Source organism: Ctenopharyngodon idella, chromosome 12 (assembly GCF_019924925.1).
Source record: "Ctenopharyngodon idella isolate HZGC_01 chromosome 12, HZGC01, whole genome shotgun sequence".
Lineage (NCBI taxonomy): Eukaryota > Metazoa > Chordata > Actinopteri > Cypriniformes > Xenocyprididae > Ctenopharyngodon > Ctenopharyngodon idella.
Window position 1 is genome coordinate 30,821,827 of NC_067231.1, and position 24,374 is coordinate 30,846,200.

At 38.9% G+C, this 24,374-nt stretch overlaps 3 protein-coding genes across 6 annotated transcripts in view; 2 read left to right on the forward strand and 1 right to left on the reverse strand.

The window, feature by feature from the left end:
- Window positions 1-133: 133 nt before the first annotated feature.
- Window positions 134-4,137, reverse strand: hhex (hematopoietically expressed homeobox). Its single transcript, XM_051913674.1, has 4 exons — window positions 3,728-4,137; window positions 1,835-2,013; window positions 1,299-1,349; window positions 134-485 (listed from the first exon to the last, which is right to left on the reverse strand). Exons 1-4 carry the CDS (start codon window positions 4,044-4,046, stop codon window positions 321-323), a joined length of 714 nt encoding a protein of 237 aa, XP_051769634.1. The 5' UTR covers window positions 4,047-4,137; the 3' UTR covers window positions 134-320.
- Window positions 2,817-13,515, forward strand: fh (fumarate hydratase). Of its 2 annotated transcripts, XM_051913653.1 has the most exons (11): window positions 2,929-3,238; window positions 7,412-7,622; window positions 7,951-8,085; window positions 8,183-8,293; window positions 8,488-8,664; window positions 8,827-9,009; window positions 10,994-11,159; window positions 11,270-11,473; window positions 12,281-12,408; window positions 12,528-12,681; window positions 12,961-13,515. In XM_051913653.1, exons 2-11 carry the CDS (start codon window positions 7,494-7,496, stop codon window positions 13,101-13,103), a joined length of 1,530 nt encoding a protein of 509 aa, XP_051769613.1. In that variant the 5' UTR covers window positions 2,929-3,238; window positions 7,412-7,493; the 3' UTR covers window positions 13,104-13,515. The 2 variants fall into 2 exon arrangements, with proteins under 2 accessions (XP_051769615.1, XP_051769613.1); XM_051913655.1 differs by lacking the exon at window positions 7,412-7,622 and having other exon boundaries at window positions 2,817-3,238.
- Window positions 13,516-17,022: 3,507 nt separating this feature from the next.
- rgs7b (regulator of G protein signaling 7b) overlaps window positions 17,023-24,374 on the forward strand; it is a 32,924-nt gene continuing 25,572 nt past the window's right edge. Inside the window, exons 1-2 of one of the 3 annotated variants that reach the window (XM_051913660.1) lie at window positions 17,023-17,246; window positions 17,759-17,856. In XM_051913660.1, coding sequence (XP_051769620.1) covers window positions 17,779-17,856 — 78 coding nt within the window. In that variant the 5' untranslated portion in view covers window positions 17,023-17,246; window positions 17,759-17,778. Of the gene's footprint in view, window positions 17,247-17,755; window positions 17,857-24,374 lie in introns of those variants that run through there. The other 2 variants (XM_051913659.1, XM_051913658.1) reach the window with 2 other exon arrangements.

Genomic DNA, 24,374 nt, shown 5'->3' on the forward strand with positions numbered 1-24,374 from the left:
CCTATTGTGTTCACATCAGATAAAGGAAATGACATCATCATCACGTGTCATATTAATGATGCACTTTAAACCATTTCATTGTTTATGAAACCTGTCTTCATCTTTGAGAAATATAATGCTCAGAAGACAGATATTTTATCCCCAAAATATTGTTTATTGAATAACAGAATATTTACAACATTTCCCACCACAACACAGACACAGATACACCTTCATCACGTGACATTTAGATCAAAATCTACATCCATTAACTTAATAATTCTGCGCTACAGTCCGTCACAAATGTACAGTATGATACAGTATTTACAGCGGCGATGGACTCATAACTGCGGGTTGATGGACAGCTGTGAGTCCTCCTCGATGTCCAGCTCCTGGTCCGAGTCCTCCGACACCTCCGACTCGCGCATCGCGTCCGGACTCGATCTGTCCGAGTTTCTCTGCTCGCCCGAGTCCTCCGAGTCTCTCTTCCCGCTCGCGGGATTCTCCTGTTCGACACAGACACAAACGATTCAGTTTTTATTCAGATATACCGACGCGAATTTAATTGATTAATTTATAATTCACGTCTCGCTTTTTTCTAGAGGTTATAGATATTAATTATTAATTAAATATTAATTATACATATTTTTTAGTAAATCTATAGGAAATAAGACAATTATTTGGAAATGTAATCAAATGTTTTGATCGTAGAATTATTTTACCGTTTAAAAGTTTCGTTTCGTTTTATTTTTATTCCTTGTTTTGGTTGTTTTAGTTGTTTTGTTTTGTTTTGTTTTATTTTTGTTTGTTAGCCTAATCATTTATTAATACATTATTATTGTTTAGAACATTAGATAACAGATTCAGTATTACAGCAATAATACAACAATGTCTTTGACAGGTTTTTTTTTTTTTTTTAGTCTAAAATAGGCTATTTTTGAGTTTCGTTTTATTTTTTTCGTTTTTAGGCTGCTTTATTTGCGCTGTTTTAAATCTCTGCACATGCCATGAAAAATATCAAAACGAATTATGGTTAGGGTAATGAATTACAACATGTACAATAATAAATAAATATAAATAAATAAATAAATAAGTTGGCCTCTTGAAATAATAGTGTTTTTCTTAAGATTATGTGCTTCAAAACCCTGATAGATTTATTCTGCTGTATTTTGTCCGGTCGCGTGTTTTGGTTGGTTTGTTTTATTATTTATTATTTAGAAACATTATAATAACGCATATGATTTTGTAGTATTATTTTTATTACTATAATCTTTTTCATGATTTTTGACAGTTATTTTAAGCGCAGAAATGATTCTCACCTGTTTCAATCGCCTCCATTTCGCCCGGCGGTTCTGGAACCATGTTTTCACCTGCAGAAGATGAAGTTATTAAAGAACAGAACTCTAATAAATCATCAGGGATGGATGGACATACACTCTAGAAAATGCTGGGTTGAAAACAACCCGAGTTGGGTTAAATATGGACAAACCAGTTTTATTTAACTCAACTATTGTTAAAAAATACTGTATGTCTGGCTTAAAATGAACCCAAAATGTGTTGGAAATTAAAATTCAGACACATAATTACTAGACGAAACAATAATAATCAAAAGATGAACATTAATTAATAAGCAATTTAATAATTTTTTTATTGTTTAATTATTATTCATTAAACTTCTTAATAAATGTTAATTTCCATTGGGTTTATTTTAGGTGACGATACAGTAATTTTTAAACAATAGTTGAGTTCAATAAAATTACCCAGCAGGCTGAGCAAACACTTCACCCAGCCGCCGGGTTTGTCCGTATTTAACCCATCTCGTGTGTTTTTGACCCAGTATTGTTGATGAACTCGCCTGTCTCTCGCTCAGCTGGAGCATCTTGGCGAGTCTCTTTCTCTCGGGAGGAGACAGATACTTCTGCGTCTCGAACTTCTTCTCCAGCTCGATGGTCTGGTCGTTGGAGAACCGAACCTGTCCGCCTTTCCTCTTGTGCAGAGGCCGCTGGATGAAGGGCGTCCACAGCAGCGGTTTACCTGCGGAGAAACACGTTCATGTGGTGTAAATCTCCAGACTGAAGCTGTTTGTCGGAATCTCTGTCTGTCAGCTTGAACATCCGCTGAAAGCTGGAGTTTATGAGCAGAAGGACTATGGCAAAATATCCGTCAATGTGTTTCCTGTTGGTTAATCTGGTGAATGGGGTGAACATCCGTCCACCGAATCCTCACAAACACACACAAACTGCGATTCATCCCGCCTGAAACACGCGATTATTAACGTTCAGAACCCGCGATAAAACTTTACAGTAATAAAATGGGTTAATATAGCAATAATAAACTTGACAGTGATTTCTGTCACAGGGTACTCGATTTTATTCATTTCCAAGTTCTCGAAATTCTTAACTATTTTCTTGATCAGTAATTAAATTCAGAGTGTTAGAATACACTAAAAAATACTGGGTTAAAAACAACCCAAGTTGGGTTGAAAATGGACAAACTCAGCGGTTGGGTTAAATGTTTGACCAGTCTGCTGGGTAGTTTCATTTAACTCAACTATTGTTTAAAAATGACATTAACATTCATTAATAAGCAATTTACTGCTTAATCATTATTCATTAAACCTATTATGAAATGTTCGTTTATTAAACATTAATAAATGTTAAAATATCTTTTGCAGATGGGTATGTTAAACATGTTTATATATTAATAAAATCATATTTTCAGTAACAGAAAATCAAATGAACTGATCTCTGATTTTTGAGGCATTAGTTTAGGTGTAAAGCGCTCATGGAGTGTTTTTTATCGAGTTCCGTGTGTGTTTTAGTTGTTTTAGCTGTTAAAGAGGTTCAGCCCATTGAAAGGAAACGAACAATCTGTAAAAAAACGGATCCCGGCTATCAGAAGTCGAGTGTTTCCTGAATATGTGTGTATTGAGGATGTGGATAAAATAATCAGCAGCGTGCACGAGTCCTGCTCCAGGAAAACATCTCACAGCTTCTGAAAGCACATTTACTCCTATCGAGAGCTCAAGATTTCCGGAATGAACGGAAAGGGTCAGGGTTTGCTGAGCACAGGCAGTTTGAACCTCAGACCAACAACATCAACTGAGGAAGAGCACGGAGTCTTCCTCACCCGAGCCCGACAGCTGGAATATGTGAGCTGAATTCATGAGTCCTCTGAGCTCGTGTTGATGTGGAGGATCAGGGTCACAGTAATGCGCTTTGAACTGCAGTTTCGAAATCAAGAAGAGCTTCCTCTTCAGGTCAGTCTGGTTGATATTATTAACCACACGAGCTGTTGGTAAACAGACCTCATGTATCTGAGCTTTCTTGAGCCAAACCGACTTTAGGAGACACTGGTGCACTTTCACAGCATGGCCTGCGACTTTAGTCATGAATTACACACATTTAGAAAACTCTTTTTTTAACCCTGAGCTTCAGCTGGTTTGGGTGTTTGTGCCGCAAGAGATGAAAACTGTCAAAACACTCTTAAAAATAAAGGTTTCAAACGGAGGTTTTCACATTGATGCCATTTTTGGTTCCCCAAAGAATCTTTCACTGCTCAGCTCATAAAACTACCGCTTTAATGATCTAAAGAACCAGGACCTTTACTGCTTCCATGGATCTTAGAGGTTCTTCCATCTACAGAACCTTTATTTTTAAGAGCTGTTTTGGGCTCAGCGCTCATTATAGGATTTTAACAATAAAAACATTCGTAGACTCAAACATGACAGAAAGGATTGAGATCTCACCCAGCGGGTCGTGACGGATCAGCGCGTGCGTAAAGTCTCCCACGGAGCGCTGGAACGGGTAGATGGACGCGTACGTGGCCGCGAGCGCGTGCTGGGACAGAACCGGGTGGATCGGCGTGGGCTCGTAGATCGGCGTCCGGTAGGACGGAATCAGACTGGTGAAGGACGAGTTCGGAGACGGTAGAGTCGGCGTCGGCGCGACCGGGCCGGACGTGGACGTGCTTCTGCCCAGAATGTCCTCGATGTAGAAGGGCGTCGGGTGGACCGGCGGCGCGGGCGTCGGCGCGTAAAGAGGCGCGTGCGAGTGCTGGAACTGCATGACTTCTGCTCGAGTAACTGATGTCAGTGCGCGTGGACTTCTGCTCCTGCTTCCATGTGGTCTGTCAGGTTGCGACGAGCAAAGCAGGAGGTCACTGTGAGGGAGGTGATGATGTTTCATGAGGGAGGAGAATAACGGGTCAAACTTCCTGCAGGTACACGAGCTCTGATTGGCTCTCGGAGGAGAATGAGATGAAGAAGAAACCTGGCGAAAGTCACCTGGATTGAGCGCACATTTGCGTGAAGAATCGTTCAATCTAGAAACATTTTCATTCAAGTCACACAAAGCCTCATAATTTAATAACATTTCATCAGGATTTAGTTTATGAACATATTATTTAGATTACTTTCGAGTAACGAGTAAAGTAGCTGCGTGAAGAATTATTCACTCTCACAACATTTTAAAAACTAAAGCAAAAGCATCATAATTTAATACCATTATGGTCATTATATGAAGGATTCAAAGAGAACATATTCGCGGTTACGCATTACAAGTAACGCAAGTTACGTAATCGGATTACTTTTTTCAAAAGTAGCGTAAAGAATTATTCACTCTCATGCAGAACATTTTCTTGTAAGTCAGAAACTAAAGCAAAGGCCTTTAATTTTATATATGGTCATTAAATGAAGGATTCAGTTCGTTATGAACAAAGAGAACGTCTTTTTGCTCAAATTGTTGTAAAAAATGAACCATTAAAATTGAAAATTGAAGTTTAATTAAATTGAAAATTGAAATTTAATTAGTGATGAAGAAAATTCATAAAGTCGAGTAAAATATTCTAATTATAGTCAGATTAAATTGATAAAAAAGCAAAGACCACTCTAAAACAATCCGTAAAAATAGGGCACAATGTACTGTATTAATTTACGGTATTTTTCTCTACAGGTGTTTTACATGTATTTAGAATTTTGCACTTCAAGTGCGCATCAATAGCACGATTTTCTGTTTCTATTTAGGGTGCTATTTATACGCAGAAATTATGGCGTGTAAATGATACGCACGCGTTTGACGCGCATATACGCACTTTTAGCGTGCATAAGATACGCAGTTTTCGGCGTGTAAATGATACACACCACACCACTAATCTACTTATTGCGTATCATATGCGCTGAAATTACGTTTTACGTGCATAAACAGCACGCCAAATACAAACATAAACACACACACGTTATCAATTAGTGGATTAATGAAATAAAATCACAAAACTTTAACGATAACTATGTTTTAGCGAATAAATAATCAAACAGAATATAATCTAATATTTGTTAAAGTGTGTTTAATATATATGGACCAAACCTGCGGAAATTAAAAATAAATAAATATAATAGGAAAATAAATAAAGGTATAAATGACTTGATAAAACAAATTATTCATTTTTAATAAAATATAATCCTGAATTTATGTTTGTATTATTATTGTAATTATTAGCCTACTATTTTTTACATTTCATTTTTTAACTTTTATTTATACTTTAATTTATTTATTTAGGCCTATACATTAATTTATTTTTAAATATATGTATTTATTTCCAGATTTATGTATTTATACATTTATTTTTTTACTTTTCCGCGTGCGACATGGAAATGAAGGAGGCAATATATCAATATAATATTAAAAAATAATATTAATATTCAGTAGCTTTTGTTCAGCCAAAACTTTGATGTTTGTGTCAGAAAACAGAAAATGACTTTAAAAATTAAGTGAGAAACATTACTGGTAACAAATAAATGATATCATCTAATCAAAGCATTAGATATAAAATCTACGGGAAAACGTTAACCAGATCTTCAGTTAGCCCTAATTAATTTCAAGTAATTTATAATCAGTTAATTACAGTGAGAATAGAAACAGCAGATCTCTGTAATGAATACGAATGAAACTCTGGTTCATCTGGTTTTATTGATCTTCTAGATCTCTCAGATAAACTGGACTAATATGACCACTGCATTATCAGCGGAGATGAAACCATTTCATACATGAAAGACTGATCTGGGAACAGCTAATATTTGAGCTTTGACAATCATTGCTGTTAATTGATCTGCTGTCAGTCATGGCGCCTCATCAGAGTCATGTTCACACTGTACAGAAATATAATGAGTTCATCATTAACCACATCAACAATGACCAACCTTCATCTTTCCTCATTACTCACTTTTTATAATTTCGTCATTTACAGTCATTTGATAAGAAAGTCCAATCATGATCACTTCTTATCAAAGTCGTTATAGGCGCGATTGATCACGACTGGTTTCAATTAACAGGAGATTACAGATGAAAATCAGTCAAATTAATAGGAAACAGATACTGATCTTCCTCTGATCTGCGAGGAAATACATCAACAATCATCATTAAACTGATGACAGACTTCAGAATCACAACAAACAGCAAACCTCTGAGATTCTTCATCTGTGCGTTTGTCGCCATCTGGTGGATGTGGCGTGTAAATGCAGAAAAATAATGCAAATTTAATTATTATCATCTTCGTAGTACAATAAAGATGATGATGATGATAATAATGATAATAATAATAATAATAACTAACCCTAAATTAAGAGATAATAGAAATTGATGTAATAAATGACCACGTCATCAATATCAAAGTCGCCGCACAAATGCTTATAAGACGTTCAGAACGGAGAGGGGTCAAACTATTTTGTCCAGTCAGAAAAATGCGTTAGCAGATCCGGACGGATGATTGTCTAGTCCTTTCCTTCGGGTTTCATGGCGCCATGACATCCAATCCTCCAGGGGGCGCGCTGAGGCTCAATCCTCCCTTTAGCCGCATTATACCTCAGTTTGATTTTACTCTTACTGGAGATACTTGTGCACTATAAAGTATACTCGTTTAAGTCTATCAATGTCAGCGATCAGAACAGAAGTCTGCGACAGCTGTGTCCATAAAATGATTATATAAAGCGCAGCATCCAATAATTGCAAAGGAATAATTGCAGACGGCTGTGATTGGTCCATCCTGAGAGCGCTGAGAAAAGTAACACGCGCGTCATTCGCTGCTGGTCTCTACAACTGAAGTCCTTCAGCGAAAAATAATAAATCTTTATTTAGATCGATTTAGAGCCATCATACCTGACAAATTAGCAACAAGATCTGGGCCACTAATTTGTCAGTCTACTTACCATTTTGTAAATTAATTAATTTATTATATATTAAATACTTTGTTTTTGTATTGGAAGTATTTGAAACTTTGATACATTTTCAGAAAATCATGAAGAAATAAAGTAAAGGAAAGTTAACATTTCTGCTACATGTGTGAATATGAAATTTACAGAAAAACATGAAAGCCAACAGTCTAGTGTCTGATTCTAATTCAATGGGTGTCGCCGGCAATTGTGTCCCTGTAACAACAGAAGTGTAGTGTTCCACTGATAAGTGTCCGCCCCCTGATTCTCGACTCTGGTTGGTGAGCAACTGGTTCCGCCCCCAGTCGCCATGTATCGCTCCGCTCGGAAACTGCAGCGCTTCAGCCCGGATCTGTCGAAGCTCTGGGCCGCGCAGAGATCCATCACCGCCCGGAACATCCGCCCAGCGCCGGGACTCCTGCACAACCCGCTCAGAATGGTAAAAATCGCTGTGTTTTTGCAGTGTTTAGTGAGATGTGAGCTGGACTGACGGGCCGGTGAATGACCTTCATGTTTATCGCTCTTCTAAAGTCCTCAGAAATCACACGTGTCACGTGTCTGTATTATAATTAATGTGTGTTTTTCATAACCTTATAAATGCGTGTCTGTGCTTATTTATTCCAGAGGTGTGATTGAGAAACATCAGCATTCGTTGCTATGAGTTTCTGCTCATTAAATCAGACTGATCTGTTTTAATAATGAGAATCATAATCATAAATATCTGATGTGATTGACACATGTATGTTGTTGTGATTCCATTATTCCAGGCCAGTTCAGAGTCGTTCAGGATTGAGAAGGACACGTTTGGAGAGCTCAAAGTTCCTTCTGATAAATATTATGGAGCTCAAACTGTCAGATCAACCATGAACTTCAAGATCGGAGGAGTAACGGAGAGAATGCCAGTGAGACTCCAAACTATTATTATTATTATTATTATTATTACTAATTATGGACTGTGTCAGTGATTATGACGTGTGTGAGTTTGTCCTTTTCCTGTAGATCCAGGTGATCAAAGCCTTCGGGATTCTGAAGAAAGCCGCTGCAGAAGTGAACAAAGATTACGGTTTGGACCCAAAGATCGCAGACGCCATCATGAGAGCTGCTGATGAGGTTTATTCATCTCATATGATTGATTGATTGATTGATTGATTGAAGCATCGCTGAAGTTCTGATCAGAGTGTTTGAAGCTCAGCTGTATTCATACAGTATTTAATGGGGAAATAACTCATGGCAGCATTTGTTGATTTCACTGAGATCACGTTCGGTCTGTCTCTGACTCCAGCGGTGTGTGTGATTGTGCCCAGGTGGCTGCTGGGAAGCTGGATGATCATTTCCCGCTGGTGGTTTGGCAAACAGGATCTGGAACTCAGACGAACATGAATGTCAACGAGGTCATCAGTAACAGAGCCATCGAGATGCTGGGAGGAAAACTGGGCAGCAAAGACCCCGTCCACCCTAATGACCACGTCAACAAGAGCCAGGTCACACACACGCTCTCACACACACACTCTCACACTATTATTTTGATGGAAATTAAAAAAAAAAAGACTAAATAATGAAATATAAATATTGAAAATACATCAGCATGTAAACACAAGTGGTCAGTGTGGCAGATGTCGTCGTGTTGTTGTTGTTGTTTGCAGAGCTCCAATGACACGTTCCCCACCGCCATGCACATCGCCGCGGCTAAAGAGGTTCACGAGGTTCTTCTGCCGGGTCTTCAGACGCTCCACGACGCTCTCGCTGCCAAAGCGCTCCAGTTCAATGACATCATTAAGATCGGCCGCACACACACGCAGGACGCTGTACCGCTGTCTCTCGGACAGGTGAACCCACACTAAAACACCTGGAAAGAGCCGTGACAAGCACAGTTAACTTCCTGTGTTACAGTGTTTAACGCCCTACTGTCCGAATCCTAAAGAACACATGAACTGAACTGATTAAATATATACTCTTTCTGTATTTATCATTACAGAACATAGACAAGTGAGAGAAAATCAACAGGTTACAATATGTATACTTGTGTATATATAATCCGACATGCTTGCATATACTTATATAAATATTTAAAAATATTTACATGTGATTACTTAAATCATATAGATATCCCCCATTCATATATACAGGTGCTGGTCATATAATTAGAATATCATCAAAAAGTTCATTTTTTTATTATAAATTATTTTTAAAAATGAAACTTTCATATATTCTAGATTCCCTACATGTAAAGTAAAACATTTCAAAAGTTTTTTTTTTAAATTTTGATGATTAGAGCGTACAGCTCATGAAAGTCCAAAATCCAGTATTTCAAAATATTAGAATATTTCCTAAAATCAATCAAAAAATGGATTTGCAAAACAGAAAAGTTCAAGTTCTTTAAAGTATGTTCTTTTGTGCACTCAATACTTGGTCGGCAGCACATATTACAGCAAATGACTTGCTCCTAGCACAAATTACTGCATCAGTGAAGTGTGGCATGGAAGTGATCAGCCTGTGGCACTGCTGAGGCACTACTGAGCCTTCAGATCATCTGTATATTGTTGGATCGACTGTTTCTCATCTTTCTCTTGAAAATATCCCATAGATTCAGGTCAGGCATATTGGCTGGCCAATAAAGCACAGTAATATCATGGTCAGCAAACCACTTGGAAGTGGTTTTTGCACTGTGGGCAGGTGCTAAAGTCCTGCTGGAAAAGGAAATCAGCATCTCCATAAAGCTTGTCAGCAGATGGAAGCATAAAGTGCTCCAAAATCTCCTGGAAGATGGCTGCATTGACTTTGCACTTGATAAAACACAATGGACCAACACCAGCAGACGTCACGGCCCCCCCAAATCATTATTGACTTCAGAAACTTCACACTAGACTTCAAGCAGCTTGGATTCTGTGCCTCTCCAGTCTTCCTTCAGACTCTGGGACCATGATTTCAACATGAAATGCAAAATTTACTTTTATCTGAAAAGAGGACTTTCGACCACTGTTCACTGTCCAGTTCTTTTTCTCCTTAGCCCAGGTAAGATGCTTCTGACGTTGTCTCTGGTTCAGAAGTGGCTTGGTAGTCCTTTTCCTGAAGATGTCTGAGTGTGGTGACTCTTGATGCGCTGACTCCGGCTTCATTCTACTCATTGTGAAGCTCTCCCAAGTGTTTGAATCGGCTTTACTTGACAGTATTCTCAAGCTTGCGGTCATCCCTGTTGCTTGTGCACCTTTGCCTACCCAATTTCTTCCTTCCAGTCAACTTTGCATTTAATATGCTTTGATATTTCACTCTGTAAACAGCCACCCCATTCAGTAATGACCTTCTGTGACTTACTCTCTTTGTGGAGGGTGTCAATGATTGTCTCCTGGACCATTGCCAAGTCAGCAGTCTTCCCCATTAGTGTGGTTTCAAAAAACAAAAGATACCTGGATTTTATACTGTAGGGATGGTCATTTAATGAAACTCAAATGTAAATATTCTAATATTTTGAGATACTGGATTTTGGACTTTCATTAGCTGTACGCTCTAATCAACAAATTTACAAAAAAAAACTTTTGAAATGTTTTACTTTACATGTAGGGAATCTAGAATATATGAAAGTTTCATTTTTTAAAATAATTTACAATAAAAAAATGAACTTTTTCACGATATTCTAATTATATGACCAGCACCTGTATTTATCTCTCCCTTTACAAATGTAAATGAAACAGATGAACATTAAACTGCTGCTGCTTTGATCTTGTTCATCAGTTAGCGTGGATTGTGGGTGATCATGATTCTCTCTCTCTCTCTCTCTCTCTCTCTCTCTCTCTCTCTCTCTCTCTCTCTCAGGAGTTCGGCGGTTACGTGCAGCAGGTGAAGTACAGCATCGAGCGGGTGAAGGCGGCCATGCCTCGTGTGTATGAGCTGGCGGCCGGCGGCACTGCGGTGGGAACCGGACTGAACACACGCATCGGCTTCGCTGAGAAAGTGGCGGATAAAGTGTCTGCGCTCACAGGTAACACACACACACACACACACACACACACTCACAAGAGTTTCCATACAGTGTTTTCCTGCAGGTCCAGTGATAGTGTTCGCTCTGGTTCCTCCTCTGCTCATTTGCAGGTCTGCCGTTCGTGACGGCACCCAATAAGTTCGAGGCTCTGGCGGCCCATGATGCACTGGTGGAGTTGAGCGGCGCTCTGAACACGGTGGCTGTGAGCATGATGAAGATCGCCAACGACATCCGCTTCTTGGGATCTGGACCTCGGTCGGGTCTCGGCGAGCTCATCCTGCCGGAGAATGAGCCCGGCTCCAGTATCATGCCAGGTGAGTGACAGGCCTGTCAGCCAATCAGAGCCTGAGGTTTAGAGCAGGTGGTTTTCAGTTCTGATCATCCTCGTGTGAGGGACTCCATCCTAACATTTAAAAAACATCTGTGTTTCATAAACACCAAATTTATACACTGAAATATTAATATTATAAATCTCAAATTAGTTTCTATTTTTCTACTCACTATAGTTGTGTACTGTTAAATTTTAATATAATTTAAACTATTTAACAGACTAATAATTAACTAATATTTTATCAAATTTTTTTATTCAGTTATTTATTTTAATCCAAAGTATTTATTTCTTTTTTACCTCGTTACTCCCCTGGACCCGTTTGAAAACCCCTGGTTTACAGGACGCTGTTCCTGATTTTAGACATGATTCCTGAAGCTGTGCAATAATAATATAAAGATGATTTTATTTGTACATCAGAATAAAAGATGTACATACAGTATAATACACACATAGACAGACTGTGGGCTTCACCTCTGACCTTTAGCTCTGGTCTTGTGTTTCTGGTCTAATTTTAGGGTGCTCTGATGTCCACGACCTTTGAAAAATTCAACACACACACACACACACACACACACACACACGCACTCTCTCTCTCTCTCTCTCACACACACACACACACACACACACACACACACACACCGCTTTATACTGACATTAGAATCACAGTGTTTGTTTGCCGTTGCAGTTTATTCTCAGAAGCTGAAATGAATCGCTCTCTCTCTGTTGATGTGTTTTGATTCACACTGGTTGTGTGTGTGTGTGTGTGTGTGTGTGTGCGCGTGTGTCACAGGTAAGGTGAATCCCACCCAGTGCGAGGCCATGACGATGGTAGCAGCTCAGGTGATTGGAAACCATGTGGCCGTTACTGTAGGAGGAAGTAACGGACACTTTGAGCTCAACGTCTTCAAGCCAATGATCGTGAGTCCGTTTTAAAACTCTCCTCATCTTCAGTGAAATCATTGCTAATACTCCAGCCCTGATGGAAACGTTAGATTATTAGTTGTTTCCAGGATTTGAATGTCATTTTTGTGTTTCAGATTAAGAATGTCCTGAACTCTGCCAGACTGCTGGGCGACGCTTCGGTTTCCTTCACGAATAACTGTGTGGTTGGAATCGAGGCGAACACAGAGAGAATCAACAAACTGATGAACGAGTCTCTGATGCTGGTCACGGCTCTGAATCCTCACATAGGTGAGACGCTCGGGTTTATTACCTCTTTAAACATGCATTCTCATTTATAAGTGTTTTGGATAAAAGCGTCTGCTAAATGAATGAATGTAAATGTCTGTAACGGACAGCAGAGGGCGCTGCATGTGTCCTCTAATGAAGAGCTTGTGCTGTTTTTGTTCAGAAACCTGTGTGTTTTAAAGGGTCATGAAACACACAGCAGTTCGCTTGAAAAACTCGCCACAGTGTTGAAACGTGCTGCGAAAGAGTGTTTTGTCCTCACGCTGTCTCCTCTCTTCTCAGGTTATGATAAAGCCGCCACTATAGCGAAGACGGCGCACAAAGAAGGATCGACTCTGAAAGCGACGGCCGTCAAGCTGGGCTTCCTGACGGAGGAGCAGTTCGATCAGTGGGTGCGTCCGCAGGACATGCTGGGACCCAAATAGAGCGGAGATAAAGGTTGTCTTCACACAATGAAACACTTGTTTTGTTAAATGCATCGATCCTTTGAGACTTTGCCAAATGATCTCAGTGACGCCGAGAGCTGAAGCTGTTCAAACACTGCTGTGATGGACATGAGATCGTCAAACCTGTCTTAATGGATCTAAAACTACCCTTATTATTATTTTAATAAAAATCCTTTATTCTTTTGGTTTTGGGGTTAAAGCAGATTTAGTGACAGAATGAAACTTCATCAGTTAGTTCAGTTCAGTCATGTGCCGTTATTCACTCGTGTGTCTGTAAACAGATTCTCTCTGTGTTTCAGTATATTTACAGTTTCACAGCATCTGTTTTCTGTACAGTTTTGTTTCTTTTCATCTCACCTGAAATAAAGCTTGAAATCCTGCAGACTCTTCACAGCGACTGAAGCTCGGCCAATACTTGACTCTTTTAAAACCAAACACACTGCAGATACAGTCCTGAATCCACATCTCACGCTCTACTTCAAGTTACAAAATGTTTTTTAAGCTTTTAGTTAACTATAATAACCCTGTTCTTGTCACAATGCAAAAGCAGTCTTAAAAACAAAAACAGGCTTGATTTTTTAATGTGATGTTTTGGTGTGAGATGTGAGCAGGGGTTTGTGATGATCCGCACCGAGGGAAGGACACCAGCGGATCTTCGTCAGGTCGATCTCTGGCATTTCACCTGCTCTGTTTCCTGACCGGCATGTTAATATTCAGAGCCTGTGTGAGTTCATTCCCAGTGAGCCTCGGGTCATATGGACTCACACGGAGCAGAGGAAGGAGGAGAGCGGCGGGGGTCAGAGCGGCATATGGTCACGCCAGGAGGAGACGTGTGTGTGTGTGTGTGTGTGTGTGTGTGTGTGTGTGGTTACCTGGAGACGCAGGTGTTTTTGCAGTCGAGGTGAGGTGTGACATGTGGCGTCTCTGCAGGCACGAGCTTCTCGGATTGGTTTAATATCAGTGTGTTGTTATCATGTGACCCCTTCATCAGGTTATATACCAGCTAACAGAGAACGCTCTCAGAACTTCAGCTAACGTTCTGGCAAGGTTCTCTCAAAGTTATGATCAAACGTTCTTCTAGTAACGTTAATATTATGTTCGTTCATTCTTTAATAATGTTCTCAAAACATTAGCACAGAAACTTTACCTATACAATGTTCATAAAACGTTTCTCTAACATTTTTTAAATGTTACAACTTCTTTCAGGGAACATTCAAAAGTAACGTTGCCATAATGTTTGAAGAATGATACAATTCTGTTCCTTTAATGTTCGAATGAACAAGAAAAAACATTTTTAGAACATAAAAAATCTGGATGTTCTGAACGTTCAGAGAACATGTTTTCATAACACTCTTAGAAGATAGTTTTATTTTTGTTATCTGGGTTCTTCCACAGGTTAGACCGGGGCTAGTTGTCACACGGGAAAGTGTTTGTCACTTTATCTCAGTAAATCCAGCTACACAAACACTTGTTTTCTCCAACAGATATTAGGATATTTATATCTTAAATTAGTTCGATATAGTTTGAGACTGTATTGTTATTGCTAAGTACTTGCTACTATATGACATGAACAACTTAAACTTAACTTTGCCATGACTTATTGAAATAAATATGTTTAAGTTAAAGTACTAAAAACTAAGACTCAAATAAAAATAAATTAAAGCTTACCCATTACAAATTACTGAATCTTAAACTGAGAATTAAAATGAAAATGTACAAAAATAGAAGCTAATTCCAAATATTAGTCTTGAGATTTTGGGTAATGAAGGAAACGCAATAAAATCTTCCTGACAACAAGAATCATCTATAATGAAGTTTTTATTATTTTTAATTACAGTGTTGGCCAGAACAGTGGTTTGTTATCTCTGTGCTTCATAGCTGTTTTACTGATTACATTCTGCTGAAAAGCTGATAATAGGTTATTTTGGTCGTTTCCGTTGTGACAACATGCCCCACTACAGGTAAACAGGGTTTTTTTTTAACCATAAAAATATCTTTTGTTGTAGTTAAGACTTTACATGACTTTTAAAAATAACCCAGCCTGAGAATTATTCACCGGAGTAAAAGAATGACCGCTCGCCCCGGCCTGCCGTTCACATATGTAACGATAACTCATAAATCATCTGCCATTGATTGTTCTCTGCCTGTCACTAATAGAATTACATTCTGCAGGATCTGATGGATCTGATGATCCGCACGAGTAAATCTGAATCTGCAGACGCCACAGGCAGATATTGACAGACTTCTGCTAATGAGACTCAATCATCTCTTACATAAAAACTAATGAGTGTCACCTGAGAGCAGGAAATGTCAGAAACGCTGTGAGTGCAGAGAACTCCAGAGAAATCAACATTCATACGCACACAGCCTGTTAAAGGTTATTTCTGGAACATTATTGATCTGCAAATCATCTCACTAAGCACTTTTAGTGTTGGCATTAGTTAGACGAGGCCGTGAGACTCTTCTGTGTTAAAGTGTGTTTGAAGCTTTAACTGTGGAAACACATTTATGCTTTGGTTAATTAAACAAAAAATCACAATTATGAGATAAAGTCAAAATTATGACTTGGTGCATCATAATTATTACTTAAAAGGCAAAATTATGACATACTGTGTCAAAGTTTTGACTTTTGTTAGGGTTAGATCATAGTTTAAACTTTTTATCTCATAATTATGACTTAGTATATCATAATTTTGAATTTCATGTCACATTTTTGGCTCATTATTTTGACATTTTATGTCAATTTTTGATAATTAGGCATATGATAAAAAGTCAAACTTGTGTATAAACATAATTATAACTTTATGTCATAATTTTGACTCTTTATGAGAACCAGACCGGATTTCTGAAGTTATGTGGATTATACCTTTTAAATCTCAAACTTTTGCATTAAAGGTAAAACCTGCAAACAGTGATGGAACTTTTAACATTTCAGTCATCTTCTGGAAACAGGAAGCATCCGTGTAATCGTGCTGTAAACATGTAAACCTTCTCCAGCTCCTGCAGGGATTCATTATCCGCCGCAGTTTCTCACCCTTTTATTGCAATAAAACAGTCTGATTAGACCCGCTGCTTCTAATATATGAAATTAGAGGATTGCTGTGCCCTCTGTTATATTACATTAGAGTGAGTTATATAATACTGAACAATTTATTCAGCATGTTTTCAAAACAAAGTGATTTACTGAACATGTACACTGCAAAAAAATGATGTTCTTTCTCTGTATTTCTGTCTTGTTTTCCAGTTCAAATATCTAAACATTCTTAAATAAAGATGCATTTACTGGAGAAGCTCAATGACTGAAGATATTAAGTTTTGACTTTCTAGAATAATGTTTGTGCTTTTTGTCCTAAACTAGAAACCAATATTATCAACAAGAGTATTTTTCATAAATGTCAGATCAGGGTAGGTTGTCACGTGCGTTTCAAATGTTAAATTACATTTCATGTTAGTCAAAACTACCTGTGCTACCTGTTACATTTGAGTGCTTCATGAATTGTTTTGTGTTTTAAGACCCTTTCAGAAATAAAAACACAATATTCACTGTAGTGTGACAACTAGCCCCGGTGTCCCGAACATATACAAAACAAGATATTGAGCATTTTTCATACACAAAGAAATTTCAAAGTGCTTTAGCAAAGAAAAAATAAATACCATCATATAAAAGTCAACTTTAAAGTGAGAAAAAATGAATAAGGACGGAAAATAAAACATAAAAATAAAAATCTGGCACATAATCTGGCATATACCTACAAATACATAGGCATGATGTAAAAAATGATAAATGACAGTATACAGTCTAGAGCAGAATAATAACTGTAATACTCGGTTGATGGTGTGTAGTGAAATGAAATGAACGCAGCAGCAGCTCTTTTTCTCTCTCGCGTGCATGAGCGCGCGTGTGATTGGCCGCTGATCCCTGCGCGTTCACGCTCTAGTTGTGAGATTTGCGCGCCGCCGTTCGCTGGACTGGAGGAGAGGAAAGCGATAGTTGTCATACCGAGAGGCAAATAACTCATCGTTTCCAATGAATAACTACCCCTTCACCTCGACCGCCAGCTGACGGACTGCCCTGCGCGAATCCACGCGGACGGAGGAGCGACACGCGCGCGATTGTGTGAGGTAAATGTGTGTTTATTCGACGCGTGACGCGGGATCACTGAAACACCTTCCTCTCGTCCGCTGCATCAGTCCGTTTCGTCCTCAATCATCTCCAGGCCGCATATATCGCTCGTGTCGAGGCGGTGTGTGTGTGTGTGTGTGTGTGTGTGTGTGTGTGTGTGTGTGTGTGTGTTGTGGTTTTGTTCTGACAGACTCTGATGTGAAGGTATTACTGAACCGCGCGATCCGAATGTGTTTCATGAAGCGCTGTGAGATTTTCCTGCTTCATTCCTCACAGCAGCCTAAAGATCCAGACTATATGCTGTCATTTTATCTATCCATCTATCTATCTACCCATCCATCCATCCATCCATCCATCCTTCACTCACTCACTCACTCTAACCCTCTCTCTCTCTCTCTCTCTCTCTCTCTCTCCTCTCTCCTCTCTCTCCCTCTCTCCCTCTCTTTCTCTTTCTCTCTCCTCTCTCCTCTCTCTCCCTCTCTCTCTTTCTCTCTCTCTCTCTCTCCAGCAGTGTCCGGCTCCGGTCGAGGTATGGCGCAGCCGGGCTCGTGTGGTCAGAGCAGTAATGGAGTGGCCGATGAGTCTCCCAACATGCTGGTCTACAGGAAAGTAAGTACAGCAGATCCATAATCTCCTGAAACACGGCAGAACACGACCGATCAGCCGTCTTTAGATCGGTCAGTAAACTGAAGTGTGCTTTGAAATCAGTCTGGTTTTGTATCATGGAGAGCTGGAGTTTGCAGGAATGATGTCAGGTGTACGCTGATGTCTCTGACACTGAGGAGGATGGAGGGATGTTGATCTGCTGAATTATTGCACTGGCACACAACATTCCCAGAGTGTGGATGTGATACGGGTCGGGTTTGGAAAAGGCCTCTGGCTCGTGTCGCTCCTGTTCCACCCGTCCATCAGATTAACTCTGTTTGGTGCGTCGGTCAAAGCTTTTGGTCACTAACTGGTAGTTCAACTGGAGCGACACAAGCACAGCAGCGTTTCCCTGCGGGATGATGTTCGGACACTGTGAAGTGTGCTAATGGCTCATCGCTGATGCTGTGTGTGGGTGAGCGGAGCAGAGCGGAGCGCGTGCTTGTAGGTGGTTTTGTAAGTAAGTTGGTGTGCAGCTCTGGTTTTGTTTTGCCTTCCAGAACAGTGAAGCTCTGAGCGTCAGGCTAGCTCTCAGTCTTTACTCGTAACGTAAACAGTGGCCTCAGATATATTCGCGCGCTTCTCTGAACGTCATTGCGTTAGAAGGAAAGTATGGGAGCTTGTCTCCAACACGGAATAAAAAAGGTAATTATGTTGTCTTGAGAAATCCAGCGCACTGATCTACTGTTCAAGCTGCAGCTTCTTCTGAGACCAAAATCATAAAATGAGCCCAAACCGCCAAAACCACCAAACCCGGCTCAGACCTTCAGGCTGTTCTGATGCGGGTCGCTGTGTCTTTTCTAACTGATCCGACTTAAGGTCTCGTAAAGCGGATGATCAAATCTATGAAAAATCCCAAAGACAGTCTGTCTATCTGTCAACATGCAGAAACATGCCAGCAGTGTGCTAAAACATGCTAGCAACATGCTAAAACATGTTAGCAATGTGTTAATTCATGCTAGAAACATGCTAGCAATGTGTTAATTTGTGTTAACATCATGTTAAATCATTAGCGATGTGCGAAATCATGATAGCAACATTCAAGCAACGTACTAAATCCTGCTATAAACATGTTAAAACATGTTAGCAGTGTGTTAATTCATGTTAGAAACATGTTAGCAATGTGCAGTCATGCTAGCAACATACTAAAACGTTAGCAGTGTGTAAATTCATGCTAAAACATACTAACAATGTGTTAAATCATGTTAACATAATGTTAAAACGTGTTAGCAATGTGTGAAATCATGTTAGCAACATTCTAACTCATGCTAAAAACATGTTAAAACATGTTAGCAATGTGTTAATTCATGCTTGAAACATGTTAGCAATGTGCTAAATCATGTTAGCAACATGTTAAAACATGCTAACAATGTGTTAAATCATCTTAACATCATGTTAAATCATTAGCAATGTGCGAAATCATGATAGCAACATTCAAGCAACGTACTAAATCATGCTATAAACATGTTAAAACATGTTAACAATGTGTTAATTCATGCTAGAAACATGTTAGCAATGTGTTAAATCATGTTAAAACATTTAAGCAATGTACAAAATCATGCTAGAAACATGCTAGCAATGTGCAGTCATGCTAGCAACATACTAAATCATGGTCAGAATCTGAGATAAAAAGACGCAGCTGCTGTTTTATCTTTAAGGCCCGTTCACACCAAGGACAATAACTACAACGATGAAGATATAGTTGTAAAAATCATTGTAAATATAACAGAATAGCAGAGTCACACCACAACGATAACGATAACGACGCAGAAGAGCGTTATCGTTGGAATTGTTTTCAGTATCTGTCAGTCGGTGTTGGGAACTAACTAACTAAAAGTGCTAATTTAACTACATTAGCTTGAATAAATCCGTTATTCCTAAATTACTTCTTTACCTAAATGAAGTGGAACAAACTTTTTCTGTAGAAAAGTGAACAAAAGATTTGTGATGTTAAAATGCCTTTTGAGGACGATGACATCGCTAAATTCTGTTTATATTGAATTTGACGATTTTTAAAAGTTGAACTACTGTATTTCTAATTATGTTGTAGTTACATTTTATTGTTTACATTCAGCATTGTGTTTCCCGGCCGTCCACGACAACATCAGATCAGACCTGTGATCCACGCTTGAGTCACTGATGTAGATTAGAAAGAGTTTAAAGTACAGTGATCTTAGTGTCTGGTGTTCATGACCCTAAATTGCACTAATTATACATATTATATATTATATAGGGCTTCCTCAGCAGTGATGACATCATCAGGACAGTCCATTAGAGAGAGATCGCTCTTTCTTGTCCTCTTTTCCCCTGAACCGTTTCAGGCTACTTGGCCAAAGAATCTCATCTGACCTCTTTTCATGTGCAGTTGTTGTTTCTTTATATGTAGTTCGTCTCTGCTCCACATCTCAGTGTCTGAATCTGTCTTCAGTAGAGATCTTTAACAGAATTTAAAGTCATTGTAGAAATCATTTGTTCTGAACTAACCATTCAAATGATATTAGGCGACTGTTTCATTTAGAAATTTCATTTATGGACATTTTTTTTTTAGATATTTTGTCTGAAAGAGCTTATATAATTGCTATATTTTTTATATTCATTTAAGAAAAATATTGTTAAATTATTGAACTTGTGTGTTTTTACCAGTCAAACTAAATGTCAGACCTGCTCTTTTGAAAATGCACGCTGAGCAGTGTCTGTCGAGTTGAGTTGTGATTTATTAGAAAATAATTATATGTTATTAGATTTGATCCAGGGTCGCCTCAAGCTAAAACCCTGTTCCGCTTGGCTTAAATATGACGTCCTGAAGTAGTTAATAAGAGTTTTTGCCCCTGGATGTGCCTGTCGAAGAATCTCTTCACTGAATGCCAATCAGCTATTTTGGTGCTCATGAGAGAGTGACAACTTTCCTCTGGGATTTCACTTAGTTGCCATTTAATAAACGCATTTCCCAGAGCGACTTACGGCTATTTGTAGCTGCAGGATGCTGGAACGGAGCTGATCCGGTGGGATTATTTCTGCACAACCTTAAGTTGGTCTGGAACAAGTAACTTTTTTTGTTACCGGCAAAGACTATTAAAGAGGACCAATTTTGTCATTCTTCATCTGTCTTTAGTGTGTAATGTTGCTGTTTGAGCATGAAAAAGGCGGGAGTTCTTCTCTATATCAGTGTCAGTGTTTCTGAACTCCTGAAACGCCTCCATCTTGAGTTTTCTTCACAATAATCCTCATTTAAATAATTCATACGCAGAATAAAGGGGCGGGGCCTGGTTGAGTTAGTTAGTAGTGTGTTGAAACTGGCGGTTATGGTAAGGGGCGGGACATTTCCCAAACACCAATCACAACACACTGCTCCAGCCGACCAATCAGAGCTCACAGAGACAGGAACTAAACAGAGCGTTACTGACAGACTGGGAAGAGAGGAGCTGCTGTGTACGGTTCATAATCTTGTCTTTTGTCAGTTACAGAGCTTGGTCAGTTTTTGTTATCATTAAGTGCGTAATTGAAGTCATTGTGTTGTTTAGTAGCTGTAGGAGGCGAGTTCTGCTTTCTGCAATATGTTCATGTGTTAAAAATGACAGATCTGTCATCATTCACTCAAACGGTTTGACTTTTGTTCTTCAGCTGAACACAACAGATGTTTTTTTGGCCTGGTTTAGATGAACTCTTTCTTGAAGAGGTTCTCACAGGTTTATCGCGCAGGTCTTGTTTTCTGAGAGGATTGTGACTGTGGTTCATGATTTATTCAGTGAACGGGAGATTGCTGACACGGCTTCATTTTCAAATTCATAATGTCCCAAGAATGAAAGTAGTTACATCCGATTAGTTAAATCGGGACACACGGCACTTCCACACATTTTCACACCAATATCAACAGAAAAATATGATTTTGTCATTCAGTTTTTGCCCTTCTCATCACCACTAGATGTTCCTGTTGATTCTCATTAGATACTCTACAGTCTTCTGATCACCTGTGCTGCATTTATTTGATCAAAAATACAGTAAAAATAGTGAAATATTATTGCAATTTAAAATATCTGTTTTATGTGAATATATAGTAAAGTGTAATTTATTCATGTGATCAAAGCTGAATTTTCAGCATCATTACTCCAGTCTTCAGTGTCACATGATCCTTCAGAAATCATTCTAATATGATGATTTGTAATAACATTTCACAATATTACAATTTTTACTGTGTTTCTGATCAAATAAATGTAGACTTGATGAGCATAAAGAGACTTCTTTCAAAAACAAAAAATCTGAATAAATATGAATAAATTACAGGCAGATTCTGCCAGCTTATAAAATAAATCATCGTTTTTGCATTAATGAGTGATTTTTGTCTCATTTTCCAGTACAAATATCGAAAAATTCTTAAAACAAGATACATTTACTTTAGAAGAAACATAACTTAAGATATCAAGTCTTGTTTTCTGAAAAGATTTAAGAAATTAAGCAAGTTTGTGCTTAAAACAAGAACAAATATCTGCCAATGGAGTCAGAAAAATCAGCTGAATTCAAAGGGAAAACAAGATTATTTTTCTGACCTCATTGGCAGATATTTGTTCTTGTTTTAAGCACAAACTTGCTCAATTTTGTTTGAAGAGTTTATTGATTTTTTTTGGAAAACAAGACAAAACTACTAAGAAAATAATTTTTTGCAGTGAAATTCAGTCATTTTTAGTAAAATCCTTGTCTGTGTGCGTGTTTCTGTCTAATCCTCCTGCGGTTTGTTGTTCACGGTCTGATGTCCTCGTCTTAATCGTGTCTTTGTAGTGGCGTCTCAGCTGAGAGACTCTCACGGGTTCAGATCTCTGACCTTCACACAGTAACCGGCGTTTCTTCAGATCTGAGTGTTGTCCTCTTAATGGTTTAAAGATAAGTAATGGATGAAATCTGCCCTTCAGGGGGACAATAAAAGGTTACTAAACTAAACTAAAAGTAGATCAGTGGTCTGATCAGTGTGTTTAATGTTCTGTGGTGAGCTGGTTGCTCATGTCGTTTCAGTCCCATCATGCAGCAGCTGAGCTCAGATTTACCCTCCGTCAGCGCTGGAAAATGCTGATTGATTTTCAGAGATTGCATTCATTATAATTAAATCGATCCCAGCCCAGACCTCTTCTTAGATTAATGTCAGGTGTTAATGGATTGAAAAAACGCTTTAGAGCTGTAATCTGACTGCATCTTCTGATGTACACCTGAAGCACACAGTATTACACACAGGTGCACAGAAAGTTGAAATGTTGAGCTCCTGTGAGGAAGAACGAGTCTCTTGATGTGTGCCCGACGGATGCAGGAGTCGTGATGATGTCTAAATCACTTTTCTTTTCTGTGAAAATCACCAAGTTTACTTTGCAGTGTAGTTGAAATATTAATTCATATATCATCCACACTAAATAGTGTGCAAGAGCAGAGTTAGAGTTATCTACAGTTATATATGAAGTATTACTTTATTCTCACAGTCAAAAGACTCTTCTTTCAAACATCATCATTTCTCTGTTTTCTCCGCTCGAGAGATCCGACTGAACTGATTTCGTCTGCGTGTGTTTTTCCTGGGAAGCCCAGCAGGACTGGGAATCTGAATCGATTTGTGCTGGTAACATTTCTCCCGATCGCTTTGAAAAGCTCATAATCAATACCTCAGCTGGTGAAATAATACATCAAACGAGGATGTTTTTATTGCCACTCAAGCACAAAGACAGACATGCATATTCAATCAGAAGAGCAGAAGCAGCCAATTATACGCTGTGTTACAGGACTGATATTCTTTGATGAAGCAGGTACGTGTTGTCTCAGGTGATGAATGCAGCGATCGCTGGCCGTTTCCCACCGGAGAGACGTACTGAACTGCTGAATCGCATGAATGGATCAACTGGTGGATTCATGCTGAAATCACATTGTTATATATTAATTATTACTGCAGTTTGGATGATTCTATTATGGCTGAACCGGGGCTATGGTCAGGTGACCAAAATCTTATTTCACGACACGAGAAATGTTATATTTGCTTTGTTTTGTCTACGACTTTATTAACTGTGAACTGAAATCAATGATAAACCAGTGTGAGTGTGTTACAAACTGAAGTGTGTGTGTGTGTGTGTGTGTGTGTGTGTGTGTGTGTGTGTGTGTGTGTGTGTGTGTGTGAGAATGCTGAGTCACTGCGGTTTATAGTGCTGGTGTCTGAGGCTCAAAACTGAGGTTATAAAAAACACATGCACAAGTAAAAGCGTGTGTGTGTGTGTGTGTGTGTGATTACTGTGGTGGGACTGTGGGTATCATCTTCTGTTCTGACATTTGCATTTCTCTTCATTCTCTCAGCGGATTACCCAGCATGCATCACACTGCCGTCAAGAAAACAGAGAAAGAGAGAAAATGTGGAAAGTGTCAGAAATCAGAAGCGTCTGATAACCGTGATCTGTGATGAATGTGATGATCTCCGGGTTGATTTTCAGTAAATGTGCAGATCAGATTTTGGGTTGAAGCAG

What these genes read in the sequence shown, in the direction of transcription:
- hhex (XM_051913674.1), bottom strand. Translation starts at nt 4,046, where the DNA reads ATGCAGTTCCAGCACTCGCACGCGCCTCTTTACGCGCCGACGCCCGCG. An exon ending in TCCAGCTGAGCGAGAGACAG is followed by an intron (nt 1,350 to 1,834) that starts GCGAGTTCATCA and finishes CATCTTCTGCAG; the next exon opens with GTGAAAACATGGTTCCAGAA. An exon ending in AATGGAGGCGATTGAAACAG is followed by an intron (nt 486 to 1,298) that starts GTGAGAATCATT and finishes TGTGTCGAACAG; the next exon opens with GAGAATCCCGCGAGCGGGAA.
- fh (XM_051913653.1), top strand. Translation starts at nt 7,494, where the DNA reads ATGTATCGCTCCGCTCGGAAACTGCAGCGCTTCAGCCCGGATCTGTCG. An exon ending in GAGTAACGGAGAGAATGCCA is followed by an intron (nt 8,086 to 8,182) that starts GTGAGACTCCAA and finishes CTTTTCCTGTAG; the next exon opens with ATCCAGGTGATCAAAGCCTT. An exon ending in GGCTCTGAATCCTCACATAG is followed by an intron (nt 12,682 to 12,960) that starts GTGAGACGCTCG and finishes CTCTCTTCTCAG; the next exon opens with GTTATGATAAAGCCGCCACT.